The sequence below is a fragment of the Nyctereutes procyonoides genome, unplaced genomic scaffold, assembly GCF_905146905.1.
Source record: "Nyctereutes procyonoides isolate TBG_1078 unplaced genomic scaffold, NYPRO_anot_genome, whole genome shotgun sequence".
In the NCBI taxonomy this organism is placed as follows: Eukaryota; Metazoa; Chordata; class Mammalia; order Carnivora; family Canidae; genus Nyctereutes; species Nyctereutes procyonoides.
This window is the reverse complement of record NW_026575044.1, coordinates 30,975,818-30,993,753: the sequence shown is the minus strand read 5'-3', so window position 1 is coordinate 30,993,753 and position 17,936 is coordinate 30,975,818. Positions and strand designations below refer to the sequence as shown.

General features: G+C 37.3%; 1 protein-coding gene across 1 annotated transcript in view; it reads left to right on the top strand.

Annotated features, from left to right (window-relative positions):
* The window catches only part of DSG4 (desmoglein 4), a 45,649-nt gene that overhangs the window by 20,049 nt on the left and 7,664 nt on the right, over positions 1-17,936 (top strand). The window contains exons 8-12 of the mRNA XM_055323730.1: positions 645-830; positions 6,667-6,938; positions 11,507-11,646; positions 13,947-14,174; positions 16,252-16,557. Of these exons, the coding sequence (XP_055179705.1) occupies positions 645-830; positions 6,667-6,938; positions 11,507-11,646; positions 13,947-14,174; positions 16,252-16,557 (1,132 nt within the window). The remainder of the gene's footprint in view (positions 1-644; positions 831-6,666; positions 6,939-11,506; positions 11,647-13,946; positions 14,175-16,251; positions 16,558-17,936) is intronic.

Sequence of the window (17,936 nt, the reverse complement as noted above, 5' to 3'; positions counted from 1 at the left end):
TACTCTACTTATAGAAATCTGGGATTTTATTAATCTAAGTCTGGGAATCATGTAACATTATTGATGTATCTTTATAGGCCTAATAATTTACTGAATTAATTCTACAAGAGCCCCAAGCATTTTCAACTTCCATCTTCATCTTTAGGCATAAAGAAGCATAGAATTGAAAATAGCAAGGCCAAATCTGACTCACCACCTATTTTGGTAAAAAAAAAAAAAAAAAAGTTTTATTGGACCACAACTTGACTCATTCCTCTATATGTTGTCTGCAGGTGCTTTGATCCTACAGCAGCAGAGGTAACTAGTTGTAGCATGAACTCCCTGGATCACAAAGCCTAAGATATTACTATTTGACCCTTCAGAGTAAAAGGAGGGAATAACTTAAGAAAAATGAAAAAAAAAATAAGCAAGAAGAATGAAACAAAGTGCCTGTTTGACCTTGATTTCACACACAGAACAAAAAATCAGTTTTATTATCTTATAATCATTTTATTCTTAGATTTATGATTAGAATGTATGTTATTTAATATTGGTGCAAAATTATTGACAGTTTGTTGTTAGTATCTTAAATGACAGTTATATATTAATTAATATCTTTCCCCTTTTGAAACTTTATTGACTATAAAATTGATCTGTCATTTCAGTATTCAGCAACTATTGAAGAGAACTGTCTAAGCTCAGAACTGATACGATTACAAGCAATTGATCTTGATGAAGAAGGCACTGATAATTGGTTGGCAAAATATTTAATTCTCTCCGGAAATGATGGGAATTGGTTTGATATTCAAACAGACCCACGAACCAATGAGGGCATTTTGAAAGTCGTCAAGGTACCGTATGGGATCTGCAACACTTCTAAAGTTTTCAAATACTCTTACAGCCAGAATCTGCCTACAAAAAAACCACACTAGAACCGTGAATACTATTTATGTGGACAAGTGCCATAAATTAGCTCACTATGTCAGTGTGAGACTTGCAGCTCAGCAACATGCTCTTTATTACCAAGAGCAATAGGTAAGGAGGGTGTTTTGTTCTCAAGGTGCTCAGTATCTAGTTGAGAAGACAAGGCATGCACTCCTGAATTCGATAATGAGTTCAAAACAAAGAAGTAGTTGTATAGATGTTATAATGTTAAACATAATTAATGGCCAAATGGGTGATATATGAAATAATTCCTAAGAGGTGAGATCTTTCTGAGCTGGATCTGTCTGAAAAAGTTTCATGCAGAGAAGACAGTTTAGTTTAAGCAAGACTTTACAACTGAGACAGCTAATGTCAAAACTGAAATGAACAAAGACACTGAGGTGAGTAAATATAAAGCATGTTCTGGGTACCATGAGCAATTTTGGGGGCTGCAACAGAGTGTTCATGGAAGGGAGACAATGGGATATAAGAACAAAGTTGCTGAATTAGAGTCGATCTACTGAGAACCTTGAATACTGGAGTAGAGGGTTTGACTTTTTCCTATAACTAATTTTCTTAAACTACTTTATGATTTTAAATTATGGACACCAATAAAACCTAAAAATACAAATTAGAAACAACTAAAACTACAGAACAGTAAGACTCAAATTAACAGTAATGTCTTAAGGGAAATTTTTTCCTCAAACAAAATTACTACTAACAACATAGGCAAAACTTATAGTTATGAAAATATAAACTATGAGACAAATGCACACATTCAATTTGGTACACAGTGTGAGCTGTAATTATTTCATTCTGTTACCACTTTTCTTTATCCCAATTACTATATATCAGGAAGTCATTTGGCCCTCATCTAAAGCAAACACACCATTTCTATATAGAGCCTTTCTCCGTTTTTTTGCAATTGTCTGGAGCAATTAAAGTATTACTTATTTACCTCAAAACCCAACCACCAACACTGAAATCATGTACTGTATTAATTTAGGAAGTAGTCACCAAAATTATGGAAAATATCTATGTATACTTTATAAGATTGCCATTCAAAATTTCAAAATTCCTGAAGAGAACACAAGGACTCTAAGAACACACCAGAGCCTTCCTGTTTGAGAAATATTGCTTTAGGCCATAGGTCAGCAAACTATAGCCCACAGGCCAAATATGACCTGCCATCTTTTTGTACATAACATTTTATTAAAACACAGCCATCATCATTCATTATTATCTATGGCTGTTTCCAACCTCCAGTGGCTGAATTGAATGTTGAAGACAAAAACTGTGTATGACCTCCAAAGCCTAAAACATTTACTATTTGCTCTTTTTTTTTTAATTCTTTTTTTCTTTTTAGATTTTATTTATTTATTCATGAGAGACACAGAGAGGAAGAGAGGCAGAGACACAGGCAGAGGGAGAAGCAGGCTCCATGCTGGGAGCCTGACAGGGGACTGGATCCTGGGATTCCAGGATCAGGCCCTGGGCTGAAGGCAGCGCTAAACCCCTGAGCCACCTGGGCTGCCCCACTATTTGCTCTTAACCAAAAAATTTTACTAATCCCTACTTCTAGACCAAGGGGACATTTTTTTTTTAAACAAATTATTAGCTCAACTCTGGAAAGATTAAAGTTAAGAAAATTATTGTATTAGTGAAGTCCTGAGGTGCTAAGAATCTGATCTAAGGCAACAGCAATAAAAATGGAAATGAGGGAACAAGAATAATAGCCATTGCCAAATTAACATAGATAAGGAAGAGAGAGACAAGAAGTCACCTGCCATCCTATCAAATTCTGAATAGTCAAGTTTGTTTCAGGAATCAGAATTTGTTTAACCTTGCATTTCAGTTAAAAAAATCAAGATCTAGACATGTCGCATAATTCTTACCATTGTTATCATTGACTTAACTTGTTACCTTATAACATATAACTGTTCTTTGCTTTTGGTCTGCCTCCAAATCTACTGAGATAACATAGTAATAACTTTGCATATACACAACTTGATCTAACACTGGACCACTCCTAGCACGTGTTCCAGTGTCCAGAAGATAGTAGAAACTCACAAAAGTTTGAGGATGGTGTGGTTTTCATCCAAATGGAGTTGAGCTTGATTGCATATTGCATAATTTCTAAAAAAGTATAAAAATAAAAAAGAAAACATGTTCATAATGTAGGCAATTATACTATAACTTACATGATGTGTCTTCTGTAAGTGCAAAAAAGTGGAGGTTTTTTAATATACTTAGTTCATCACAAAGAAAAACTATGGGAAATTCAATTTCATGAAAAATTGGTCCATGTATGTTAGATGTTATATAGACAAAGCATCTCTCTTCCTGGATGATAACTTCTCAAGTCTATTAAACAAAGCAGAAAATATGTTTAAAAACATCAAAATAGGGGATCCCTGGGTGGCGCAGCGGTTTGGCGCCTGCCTTTGGCCCAGGGCGCGATCCTGGAGACCCGGGATTGAATCCCACGTCAGGCTCCCGGTGCATGGAGCCTGCTTCTCCCTCTGCCTGTGTCTCTGCCTCTCTCTCTCTCTCTGTGACTATCATAAATAAATAAAATTTAAAAAAAAACATCAAAATAATATGGAAAGGCTAATTAAAATGAAATTTAAAACCTTAGTACGCATGTTAGGACACAGCCAGAAGAACTATGTATTTAGAGAACATATGTGTAATTTCCAGAATTTGGCATTTGGAATGAGGTCACTAATGCCCTCCTGCATCCTCTCCATTTTCACTCAAGCTGCTATTTAACCTTGTGGAAATTAGCCCCTCAGTCATGGGCTTTGACTAAGCTTTCCATAACCCTTTTCTTAGTCTAAGGATATTATAAATGACTCAATTCAACTCAAATGTATTAAGAACTGCTAGGTGTTAGGGATATGAAAGTGAATGAGACATGGTCCTTGCTCTAATTAAATTTGTAGTGTAACAAGAGAAAATATTTAAGAAGATTTTAAAAACTGTCAATAATAACTTTAATAACTTTTTTGGTATTTATCAACAAATGTGTGTGGAAATACTAACAAACAATATAAATGTCTGTGTGTGTGTGCATGCGTGTGTACACACATTTGTTTCAGCATTGAGAAAAAAAGCAAAATATTATCCAGTTGAAATTCTAACAAAGAAATATTCTCTGTTTTTATAATAATTCAAATTAACATTTATTAAGCAGTCAGTAAACACCAGCTAATCAGTTATATTGCATTATAGAGGTTTTACACATATTATTTAATCATCACAACTCTGAGAAGAAAATATTCTGATTCCTTTTTTATAGAAAGTGAAACAAAATCAAAGAGGAAAACTAACCTGTCTTAAGTCCACCCAGGTGGCAAATAACAAAGAAAAGATCCAATCAGAGCTTTTTTTTTTTTTAAGGTTTTATTTATTTATTCATGAGAAACACACACACAGAGAGAGAGAGAGACAGAGACACAGGCAGAGGGAGAAGCAGGCTCCATGCAGGGAACTCGATGTGGAACTCGATCCTGGCACTCCAGGATCATGCCCTGGGCCAAAGGCAGGCGCTAAACCGCTGAGCCACTCAGGGTGGCTCCCAACCAGAGCTTTCTGATTCCAAAAGCATAATTCACTGCCACCTCTGTGCTTCACCATGGAATCTGGGGCCAGTGAAACAAGTCTGAAGCAAGAACTAGAGTCTTGAGACACTTCATCTGTTTACTTCTATAAGCCCCTTCCCAATCATATGGGTCCTGCTAGTCTCTTCCAGACACATTTACACCAGAAAATGTCAATTCCTGAAAAGGAGAACGTACACACCATGGTAGATAATTAACCATTTCCTCAATCCCCTGGCATAGAAAACTTCCTGTTTTGTACACAGACTGCTAATCTCCTCCTCTTGTTCATACTTAATTTTAAAATGAACTGGCATCCCCCTAAGAAATAGCAGGGTCCTATTAACCTAGAATAAGCAAAAACAAACAAAGCCAGATCTATTTCTAGAGGGGTCTTCTTTACCCTGAGCCTCTTGTAGACTCTCTAACACTAGCTCCACCCTTTCTGGCACAGATCTGCATATCCTTTGTGATTATTCTTGTCAGGCCTTAAACTGCAGAAACTGAGGTGTTCTAGCCTCTCCATTCTAACTCCAGACAGGGACTCATGGTTGTTTTTATTGCCTTTTGTTTGTTTGTTTTTACTGCTTTTTGCACAATCCCGATCTCTGTACACAATTGCAAAACTCTTGTTAAAAGTTCCCATTGGCAAAGGATGTAAGAGGCTTTCCGCCTTTCCTCTGCTTTTTTTCTTCCCTATTGGAGGAAGATCAGACCCCAATTTCCTGTCACTATATTCTATGAACATCTATAATTCACATGATGTTATATACACATTAATATATTTTTCACCACACTCCATTCAAAAAGGTAGAGAACTATTCTGACAAACAAGAAGCATATGCACAAAAGAGCCCCAGGAGATCTCTGTACCAGAAGAGAAGATCTTAGATTTTTCAGTTGTTTAAAACAGCAATGGAGTTCTAAAAAATAAAAACTGAGTTATAAGAGAGGGGTTTCTTCTGATTGATAATCTATTTTTGAGTACATCATTCATAGTCAGCTCTGTGCAAGGCATTGTGTGGACCAGGAGGAGGACAGATAAAAAAACCAAAACCCAAACCTGAAGGATTTGAGCTGAAATCTAAGGAAATCATGTTGAGTTGGCCCTAAATAAGGATGCAATTGAATTCCTGTGAATACCTGTATCTTATTAGCTCTTACAAAGAAATTAACAAAAATTGACTGGGAAAATATTTATGATGTCATAGAATTTCCTTGGGAAGCAGAAATTTATCCCAGGGTCTTGCTGATGGCACTGCTATCCTGACTTCTGTTGTTGGTAAATGTGATCCAAGTGGTGCTTACATTAGCTTCCAGAACACTTCTAACCAGACTTTGTCCAGGACTCCTTTTTTCCACAACTATTTTTTCATGTGTTGTACAAGAGGGAACTCTCTTCCAATTGAAAATCCATTTTTTAGTACACTGTTCACAGTCAGCTCTGTGCTGAATTTTTGGTGGTGACCTTTCAAGTCACCACATCAATCATTCTGGATCAAAAGATTTCATTCACCTTTTATCCAAAGAACCCATTTCAAAGGTGACTTTTCTCCAGGAGACGTATTTACTTATTTGAATGAGGACTGTGAAAAAAATCTTTTAATCCACTAGACCCAACACAACTAAATTATAGTTTCTAACTACGTATAATAATCATGAATTTTCCTTTAGAAGTTGTTTGCATCATTTTTTAATAAAATTACACCTTCAATTACATCACACATATTGGCTCCTTTATTCTGCTGATTTTAAGAGATTCTCAGATGTGGATTCTACAAAGAAAACCTGAGTCCTATTTATTCATTCACCAGTTGTAAACCCCTTTTTATTTCATTCTAAATTTATTTTTTATTTTTCTCATTTGGAAAGAGATCATTTTTGACTTCACAGTTATTATATAAGAAGTTTAAAACTCCAGGATTGGAGTCCAACTTAAGTCACAGGCCTAAATGACTTATATACCTGATAAGGCCACGAGATAAAGGGAACAACATGTCCGAGGTATCTGATGCAGTAATAAAAGTTTTATCAATTCAAAATCTGAATTACATAGCTCCATGACTTTGCTATAGTGTGTTGATTTCCTATCATGGCTACTTAGTCTATCAAAAGAGAGTCCTTTCGCTGTTTTAGAGTTTTTTACTTTCTATCATTTCAGATGCTGGATTATGAACAAATGCCTAATATTCATCTTGGTATCGGAGTTAAAAACCAAGCTGAATTTCACCACTCAGTGGCCTCTCGATTCCAAATGCACTCAACCCCTGTGAGAATTCAGGTTGTTAATGTGAAAGAAGGACCCGCATTTCATCCAAATTCTATGATTTTCAGTATACGGGAAGGGATAAGAGGAAATTCCTTATTGAATTATGTGCTTGGCACATATAAGGCAATAGACTTGGACACGGGAAATCCTGCCACAAATGTCAGGTACCACAAACACTATGCTCATGTCAAAGTGATAAAATGCAGTTTGGTCCAGTGTTAGCTCATATAGAATCTGCTAGACTATGTGAGTTGAAATGCTTTTTGAGTTTTGCTTTGCTTCTCTTGTTCATTTGCTTGTTTTAAAACATTTTTGTAGCACTGACATTTTCCCAAGATTTTAATAGTAGTTTAGAGACAATATGGCCTCCAACTGGTTACAAAGGTCATTGTGTCCAGGGAGAAAGAATAAGGTCAAAGGGCTACCTAAGAGACTCTATGAATCTCTCTAATCTTTTGTGGCCATTTGTTACCACCCTGACCCCAGGCTGACTAAGCTGTATTGTAAACTATGAGACATAAAAGATGAATCACTGCTTGTTTCCTTAACACCTGTGTTATCAAAAAAAAAAAAAAAAAAAAACAAACACCTGTGTTATCTAATGACTTTGGAGCTAATTTCAACCACCAGCTTAATTTAAGAGGAAGAAAAAAGATAACAGAAGAAGCCAAAACACAGGTGTTCCAGAAATTTGAGTATAAAGGAAGTCAGAATCGGAGAAATAGAAAGGTAGGCATTAGGGGCACTAGGTAGACAGATTATACATGAATTACATTTAATTACAATATACTCTAGAAAATTACTCTAGTGAAATATGTAAGCATTCTCTACATCCTTTGCTTATCTCTCTTCCTCCTCCTAATATTTTTGGAGTGAACAGTCTATTGACTTGTAAATTACTTTAATATCAACAGTTTTGATTACTTAATAGGCTAACAAATTGACAGACAACAAAAATCATGAAGTCTATCAGTATGGGATAGAGGAAAAGGATGTGTCAGATAAGTGCTTTGGACACTTGAAATTGTGCGTGATACAGAGGCTAGATCTTCTTCCACTAAGGTCAAGCACTTTGAATCAATTGTATTATTATATTATGTTATATTATATTATATTAATATAATACCATAACCCTAACAGTCTACCAGTGAAGTACCCTAAAACTAATATGCCTTAAAAATCTAGGAAAAACAAAGTACATCACATGTGAAAATGAATAAAGGATATTCCCTCAGTAGGTATTGCTATAATAAATAAACCTAAAAGAGATTCATACATTTTACTAACAATTAGAGTAAGAACTAGAAGAGTAAGAATTATGAAATTTTTTTTTAGAATTATGAAATTTTAAAACACTGTTGTGAACCTGTGTTTACTATGTTCAACACTAAAATTTTATTTTTTTTTATAAATTAATTTTTATTGGTGTTCAATTTACCAACATACAGAATAACACCCAGTGCTCATCCCGTCAAGTGTACCCCTCAGTGCCCGTCACCCATTCACCCCCTCCCCCCACCCTCCTCCCCCTCCACCACCCCTAGTTCATTTCCCAGAGTTAGAAGTCTTTATGTTCTGTCTCCCTTTCTGATATTTCTCACACATTTCTTCTCCCTTCCCATATATTCCCTTTCGCTATTATTCATATTCCCCAAATGAATGAGAACATACACTGTTTGTCCTTCTCCGGTTACGTGGCCAAGTTCAAAAAGGGTGTTGCCTGAGTTCTTCTCTGGGATTTTGATGGAATCTTGTCTCACATTTAGATCTTTCATCCATTTTGAGTTTATCTTTGTGTATGGTGCAAGAGAGTGGTCCAGTTTCATTCTTCTGCATGTGGATGTCCAATTTTCCCAGCACCATTTATTGAAGAGACTGTCTTTCTTCTAGTGGATCGTCTTTCCTCCTTTATCGTATATTAGTTGAGCATAAAGTTCAGGGTCCACTTCTGGGTTCTCTGTTCTGTTCCATTGATCTATATGTTTGTTTTTGTGCCAGTACCACACTGTCTTGATGAACACAGCTTTGTAGTACAACCTGAAATCTGGCATTGTGATGCCCCCAGATATGGTTTTCTTTTTTTAAAATTCCCCTGGCTGTTTGGGGTCTTTTCTGATTCCACACAAATCTTAAAATAATTTGTTCTAAGTCTCTGAAGAAAGTCCATGGTATTTTGATAGGGATTGCATTATACGTGTAAATTGCCCTGGGTAACATTGACATTTTCACAATATTAATTCTGTCAATCCATGAGCATGGAATATTTTTCCATCTCTTTGTGTCTTCCTCAATTTCTTTCAGAAGTGTTCTGTAGTTTTTAGGGTATATTTTGAGACCCATTTGAATGGTAAATGGTTCTCCAACCTTTTATTTTCAGGTTGTAGGTGTCCTTCTGTCTAAAATGAGTCTCTTGTAGACAGCAAATAGATGGGTCCTGTTTTTTTATCCAGTCTGAAACTCTGCGCCTTTTGATGGGGTCATTAAGCCCATTCACGTTCAGAGTTACTTGAGCTTCTTCTTAAAGGGGAGTTTTAAGAGTCCCCCTTAAAATTTCTTGCAGAGCTGGTTTGGAGGTCACATATTCTTTCAGTTCCTGCCTGTCTTGGAAGCTCTTTATCTCTCCTTCTATTTTGAATGAGAGCCTTGCTGGATAAAGTATTCTTGGTTGCATGTTCTTCTCATTTAGGACCCTGAATATATCCTGCCAGCCCTTTCTGGCCTGCCAGGTCTCTGTGGAGAGGTCTGCTGTTACCCTAATATTCCTCCCCATGAAAGTCAGGGACTTCTTGTCTCTTGCTGCTTTAAGGATCTTCTCTTTATCTTTGGAATTTGCAAGCTTCACTATTAGATGTCGAGGTGTTGAACGGTTTTTATTGATTTTAGGGGGGGATCTCTCTATTTCCTGGATCTGAATGCCTGTTTCCCTTCCCAGATTGGGAAAGTTTTCAGCTAGGATTTGTTCAAATACATATTCTGGCCCTCTGTCCCTTTCGGCGCCCTCGGGAACCCCAATTAAACGTAGGTTTTTCTTCCTTAGACTGTCATTTATTTCCCTTAATCTGTCTTCATGGTCTTTTAATTGTCTCTTTTTTCCTCAGTTTCCCTCTTTGCCATTAACTTGTCTTCTATGTCACTCACTCATTCTTCCACCTTGTTGACCCTCGTCGTTAGGACTTCTAGTTTGGATTGCATCTCATTCAATTGATTTTTAATTTCTGCCTGATTGGATCTAAATTCTGCAGTCATGAAGTCTCGTGAGGCCTTAATGCTTTTTTCTAGAGCCATCAGTAGCTGTATAATAGTGCTTCTGAATTGGCTTTCTGACATTGAATTGTAATCCAGATTTTGTAACTCTGTGGGAGAGAGGACTGTTTCTGATTCTTTCTTTTGAGGTGAGGTTTTCCTTCTAGTCATTTTGTTCAGTGCAGAGTGGCCAAAAACAAGTTGTATTGGGAAAAGGAGAGAAGGAAAGAAAAGAGAAAAAGAAAAAAAAAAGGAAAAAAGGAGAAGAAAAAGAGAAAGAAAAAGAAAGAAAGGTGAAAAAAAAGGGGGGTGGGGGAAGCAATCAGAAATCAAAAAGAAAAGAAAAAAGAAAAACAAACAAACAAACAAACAAAAAAAATACGGGGGAGTATCTTCTGAATCTGTAGACTTTAAGTCCCTTGACTTCCCTGGAACTGGTCCGTCCAGCTGGTCTTCTGGGGGAGGGGCCTGTTGTGCTGATTTTCAGGTGTTAGCACTTGGGGGAGCTGCTCTGCCCTTGCCTGCTGCAGGGCTCAGCGGGGGTTGTTTACCCCGTGAGGCCCCAGGAGGCACAACCCCAGTGGTGGGGCCAGCTCTGGAGCCCTGGATCAGCCCCCACAGGAACTACGGGGCTCTCCTTCTGCAGGGCCTGGAGGCTCCGGGGCGGGGCGCTGATCTGCTCAGCTCGGGGCAGGAGCGTCCTCGCTGTCCTGGGCCCTCCCGGCCTCTGCCTGTCCCAGGGGAGGCCGGATCCTGGGCTGTGTCCCGGCGCCCTGTGCTCCGGGGCCTGCGCTGGTGGATTCGCGCTCCCGCCCCGCAGCCCCCTCCGCGGAGCCGCCGCCCGAGCCCCTCCGAGCTGCTCCGGTCGGTCCCTCCGTGCGCGCTGCAGCCCTTAGGGAGCTCGGAGCACTCCCCTGCGCTCGCAGGTGTCTGTTAGTGTCCCAGGGAGCCCGAGGGCATCCCCGCCCTCCTGGGTCCTGCTCCAACTCCCTGCGAGCCCCTTTCCGCCCGCCCGGGAAGGTTGGTGCAGCTCCTGCTCCTCCGGGACGGGACGGGGCTCTCCTGTCCTGGGGACACTCGCCCCGGCCTCAGCCCGGCTCCTCCGGGGCCCCTCCCCCTCGGAGGCCTTTTGTTCCTTTATTTCTTTTTCCCCGTCTTCCTACCTTGATAGAAGCGCGGACTCTTCTCACTGTAGCATTCCAGCTGGTCTCTCTTTACATCTCAGGCCGAATTCGTAAATTTTCAGGATGGTTTGAAGGTTATCTAGGTAATTTGGTGGGGACAGGCGATTTGGGGACCCTGCTCTTCCGCCATCTTGCCCCTCCCCCCAACACTAAAATTTTATTGATATATATACATTTTATAAATCAAGGCAATTATCACTTGTTTTTTACATTCAAGCACCATATTTATGTTTAATACATTGTATGTAACTTAAAATTATAAACTTTCATATGAGCAAATGATGAACTTATTTATTTCACAACAGGTATGTCATAGGACATGATGCAGGCAGCTGGTTAAAAGTAGATTCAAGGACTGGTGAGATAAAATTTTCTAGGGAATTTGATAAGAAGTCAAAATATATTACCAATGGGATATACACAGCAGAGATCCTGGCTGTAGATGGTAAGAAAATTTCTTTTCAATATTTTAGTAAAATTATTGTTTCATTAAATATAAATATGATTTTAATATAGATATTAGATTGACTCAAAATATATCATGTAGTGTATCTGTATGCAAAACTTATAGAGAGTTCTAAATACCCTAGATTAAGAACTGAACTCAGTACACTCATAACCATAATTTACATTTAAATCATAATTTATTTTACCTACTTCCAAAAAAGAACTTTATGTGATATACAGCAGAAAGCATAAAAGGTTATGTCTATAAGTAAAACTCAGTTTCTGCTTATGGCCTCATTTCTTGAGATGATTAATCCAACTTTCAGAGTGTGTTAGAAATGTTTATGTAAAGGAAGTGCTAACGAGGTATACACAAAGTTCATTTGGAGATGATCTATCGGAAAGCAATGTCTCCCAAAGACAAGGGTTAGTTTAAGGATTTTTTAAAAACATTTTTTATTTATGACAGAGAGAGAGGGAGCACACGTGTAAGCCCGTGGGGGTGGGGGACGAGCCAACAGAGAGGGACAAGCAGTCTCCGCGCTGAGCTTGGAGTCCCAGGTGGGGCTCTATCTCAGGACTCTGAGATCATGACCTGAGCCAAAACCAAGAGTCAGATGCTTAATGGACTGAGCCACCCAAAAGTCTAGTTATTTTACAACCACTAACACTGAGCTACAATGAGAGGCCTATGTAAGTGCAGCTTAAATGGACATGTTGTCCAAAGTATAAAGCACAAGATAGAAAGAGCAAATTAAAGATATAAGATCCAAATTAAAAGCCCAAAGTGCAGATGCACTGAACTTGTAACTGAGCTGCTTCTCATGTGGGAAAATCCATTAAGGATTCTTCTTGGTGAGTGCAACAGGAAGTTATTTATCAATAGTTAAGCATTCTCTGAACAGTATCTAGGAAACCAGCTACTACAGGAAAAAAAAAAAAAACAGCAAAAGGTCAGGATCCAGGAAAGAAGAGAAAAAAACAGGTGTTCCAGATGTATACCTAATAGAAGATAGATACTATAGGTTTATATTATTTATAACTGGGCCTTACAGTAGCCAAAGAAAAAGATAAGGAGGCAGTATAAGATTTAAAAAGAAACCATGATAATACCCAAGTAATTTATGGTCCATACATTCTGTTCTTCATTCTGGGAGTGTCACTTTTAACAGCTGGGTCTGTTATAAAAATAGTATAGTCTTATTTATTATCAGTATTCTAGAAAACCTTTTCCTATAATGGATTCTAATCCTATTGATCAATGCCTATGTTTGCATACTGGTCATATGTGAATATCTTCAGAAACTAGAATAAAGGGCAATGCTCTTGGGACCCCTCTCACTCCTGAGAGCTTTTACCGTGTCTCTGCTTAATAAACTCCTATCACTTTGCAAAAAAAAAAAAAAAAAAAAAAAGAAAGAAAGAAAGAAAGAAAGAAAGAAAGGAAGGAAGGAAGGAAGGAAGGAAGGAAGGAAGGGGAAAAAAGAAACTAGAATAAAAATTAGTCATCAAGTGAATAAAGAGGGAGGAAAAAACTACCAAAATGTTTAACAGCAAACTAAAAACAAGGGCTATTGTTTATGTACCTATGCAGAGTATCTGCACAGGTATAAGCCATCCAGATGGAAAAGTAAACTAAAAGCCCAGATTCCTATTTCTTGGTCCTCTGCCCATTCTCATAAAGTATATTAAGCCAAAATTTGTTTCAAGTGGGTGAGGAAAAAATTTAATAGATTTCTGTTTTTTTTCAGAAGTGCCGTTTCACAGAGAAATAGCATCCAAGGGATGGCATTTAAATTAAAAAAAAAAACATAGCAAAACGGAAAGAAAAAATATACAAATAATCATTTCATTTCAACTGTGGTTATTTTCCTACAAGCACAGAGCTCAATAAGCATCCGAATGGAAGGCTGGCGGGGAGTCTCGTTCATGGGGACAGGATAGGAACAGAAAGCTGTGAGGCTTCTCTGAATGACATTTACTTTTGCATCTTGGGATGTGTAGGAGTTGGGTGAATGAAATTGAGATGAAAAACATTTTGGGAAGGATGAATAGTGTGCACAAGAGTCCTGGGTTAGGAAGAAACTTGTTCCAAAAACTAAAAAGAAGCCAGTGTGGCTGGAAGGTAGTGGCTTTGGGTCATTGAAATAAGCAGGAACCCATCATGTACCACCTCAGGAGTTACACATGCTATTCCTCTATGTTGTGGCATCATTATGGAATATAAGAATTTAAAAAAAAAAGAATTTTTTGCCTCACACCATGTACTCCAACACCTATGATGCTCTGCTGTTTCAGATGGCTCTGGGAAAACAGCAACAGGAACCATATGTATCGAAGTTCCTGATGTCAATGATTATTGTCCAGTTGTTTTTGCTGAAAGTGAATACATATGCATTGACTCTCCATCGATCCTTATCTCTGCAAGAGACATTAGTGATCATTCTTATGGGTCTCCCTATACCTTCTGTGTTGTTGATCAGCCACCAGGGACAGCAGACTTATGGGATATCAAACCAAAAAATGGTAAGTGAAATGCAAACTTGCTCATCTTCAAGGCCAAAAGCAAAAACAATTACTAAATCCTTAGGCAAGACATGTAACAATACTTTCTATCTCTGTTTCTGTGATTCTATGCCATATTCATAGTAAATGAGAAAAATCTCTCATATTAACACTTAGGATATTTGGAAAATTCTTAAACTGAAATAAAATTTAAAAAGTTTTATCGGTAATTTTTATGCACAATTACAAATAGTAATATGTAAATATCAGTTTACCATTTTATATACATGGGGTACTAAACCAATATTTGGTCAGTTTGAAATAAACAGAACCCTTGACTAACTCACCATATGTCATAACCCCCTATTCTGAATTATTTCAGGCAAATCACTTAAAAATTTCTGAAACTCAAGTATCCCATATCTACATATTTTCTGCTCGGGTACACATAAGATCAATGAAATTCTTTTTAGAAAGAGTGGTAAGCTTAAACTTTTCCTAAAGGTAAAAATTTAAATCCAAATTGCTCAAAATGAAAAGAATGGTTAAGCAAACAGTAGTACACATTATTAAGATGTAGTACATACAGCATTAAAATTAGAATTACATGAAGCTTTTAGATACAAAGAAACACATAAGCCATAGTATTTAAAGAGTAAAGATCTCCAGGTAGTATATGCGCTTGTGCTAACCACTGCTTTGTAAAAATGAATGCCTGAAAGTACTGAGAGTAAATATCAGACTACATAATGTTTACATACTTAGGTTCTACTTCCCAGAGATGTTAAAAGTGTAATAGAAAATAAAATGCTATAAGAGGACCTGATTTGGGTTACAATAGCTCTCTAATTTCATATTCACTTGAGGCAACAATAAAAGATTTTTAGAGGGTGATGGGATGGAGATCCAACCTCAGAGCCCAAGGTGAGAGGAAATACTTGCCATCTCTCCAAGACCACTGAGGTTCTCCACTCACAGAATGAAGAAATGCTAAAATGATGCCAAAAAGAAAAAGAAAAAAAAAAAAGAGCCACACTTAAGCACTTAATAAAAAGAGGAAATTAGGCAACTTGTTTTCATAATAAAACTTTTGGCTCTTTTCCACAAAACCACTTTAATATTTTAAAAAGCTAAGCACATTAAAGTAACTCCATTAAAATCAAAACAACTTTGAATTCACACTTCCTATAAAGCCTAATATCCCATTCTTAAATAACAACTGTCAAATACCTTTCCTCATTAAGATCCTAGATATTATGAGTAAAAACATTTTTAAAAAGGTTCAATGTGGAAGTTCATAAAGGTATTCAAATTATAGATTTGCCAATAAAAATATAATCACACTGGAAAAAAATATTTCTAGGGGGGTCCTGTGTTGGTGTTAAAGAACAGAATAAACTTTCACCTAATGTGCTATGGCATCATACATGTTATTCAACTCTTGCCTTGTGCACAGGTGCATTTTATTAGACACAGTTGGCTTATTACATAGCTAAATGAAATGAATAAACCATAATATTTATAATTATGGCACGTTATAGATTAATCAATTAATATTCATGATTTAGGTATAAACTTAATAATCTCTAAACCCTTGGGTTTGTAAATAAATTTCAAGCTATGTATTAAGCAATAGTTTCTATGCAAATCAATAGGCAATGGAAGCACAAAGAATTAGGAAAATAATAGTTATTCGAATAATTTAAATTTAAATGATACAACAGCAACTTTGAATAAGAGATCATCAAGTGTCTTAAGGAGGTATTTGCAAACTGTAATCCTAAATAGAAGATTTCTAGTATTTCCTTGCAGCTCGATAATTCTTCATTCATTGGACAAATAGTTATTGACTGCCTATAACATGCCAAATATTGTTGGTCCAGAAAATAGCAACAGGGTCCCAGCCTGCTTCAGAAAAATAACAATTCAGCAGGAAGAAGTATTGGACAATTCATTATAAACATTAAAAAAAAAAGTGTAGGGTGCTGTATGACTAGGGGAACATGGAAAAACCAAGCCCTAGGTTAGTCTTGGGTATTAAGAAGGGTCACCCAAAAGGAATTTCAATTTATTTTTTCTTTCCTCTCTTCTTTTTCAGCTACCTTCGCAATCCTGACAGCTAAGCAGCGTTTAAGTCCCATGCTCTACCAAATCCCAATCATCGTGAAGGACAGCTATAACCGAGCATGTGAATTGCCACAGATTGTGGTGTTAGAAGCCTGTGATTGTGACAACGACCACATATGCTTGTACTTTAGTACCACGGGCATCAACACAGGGGATGGCAGCTCAGTTACCAGCGATATATACGGGTCTGTCACTGATGACCAACTTGGGAGTTCAAATGTTGGTCTCGGACCAACAGGGATTGGCATGATCGCTCTGGGACTCCTACTACTACTTTGTAAGTACTGGATTGAATCCCTCTTTTCAGCCATTCATCAAAATAAGAATGTAACTAGGCTCACTGTTGTGACTAAATTTGTTTGGCCATTTCCTTTTGGTAGCTATAGCAATTCTTGCAGGAATTTGGGGAAAAAAAAACAGTGGAACCAATTAGAGCATATACTTGTTCAATAATGATAAATAGAGTTAGGGTGGGTCATAAAAATGAAAAACACAAGCAAATGTCTAAGAATAATGTAGCAAAACATAGAGTAAATCCCATCATGAGAATTTCAGCAAAGTGCTGAAAAGAGAGGTAGAAGCAATTCAAGTCCAAGTGGGAAGGTTGGTAGTCTTCATATAGAAACTGGCTTTGGCCCAGGCCCTAAAAGCTAAAGATTTTCTTAGAAGGAGGATGGTATCTGGGGAAATCTGAAAGGAATAACACAAACATAAACAAGGAGAGGGATGGAAAGGCATTGGACACTCAGGAAGTAGATAAGCTAAAAGGTAAGCTAGGAGCCATAAAGCAGGAAAGTTCATGATAAGCCAAACATTCTGGGCTTCAGTCCACAGTTGAGAAATCAGTGAGGATGTATAGGATCAGGTGACCTCTTCACTCTAGTATAACAGGAAGTGGGGAGAAGAGCCTAGAAGAGAAAATTTGCCTCTAGACTCTTGATAGAAGTGTTTGCAACTAAAACCATGGTCATAGGAATGGTGAGGTCCCTAAGCAAACACTGCAAAAAGAATCCTCCTCTCCCTATACCATTTTTTAAAGCATGTAGATCCTCAGAAGACTAATACATTTTAGGCTTCCCCTGCAATACTTAGGGTTTGTGGAAATCAAAAATTGAATTCTAAAATTAAAGATGACTAAATCCTTCAAAATATAATATTAATATGTTTCAATGGATAAGTACACACTGAAACATTATCACTTTGAGGAATGAAAAAATAACAAATGAGTTTGGGGCAGACTTTCCTTCTTAAAACAATATGAATTTTTAGGATTATATCAATATCACAAGTGATTATCATAATGATACTAGAGATATTTTCCCAGAACATGACAATAGCAAATGAGTCAAGGTGTCAGCTTGCCTTTAAGCCAGCGGTTCTCAATCCTACCTGCACATTGGAATCACTGAAGATCTTTAAAATTAATCATGTTCAAGCAGAAGTACTCAAGATGACACCAAGTTGTGGCACGTCTGGTGAAGCTAATGTACAGTTCATGGGAAAAAAATAATAAAAAATAAAATTAAAAAAAAAAAACAGAATCAGCTGCATTCTCAGTGGACTAGCACTCAAAATTTCATGACTCTTCCTTAACCAGGCCAAGAGAGCATAAGAGTTGTTAAGTTGATTGTAGAATAGAAAGGGTATACCCTTTTG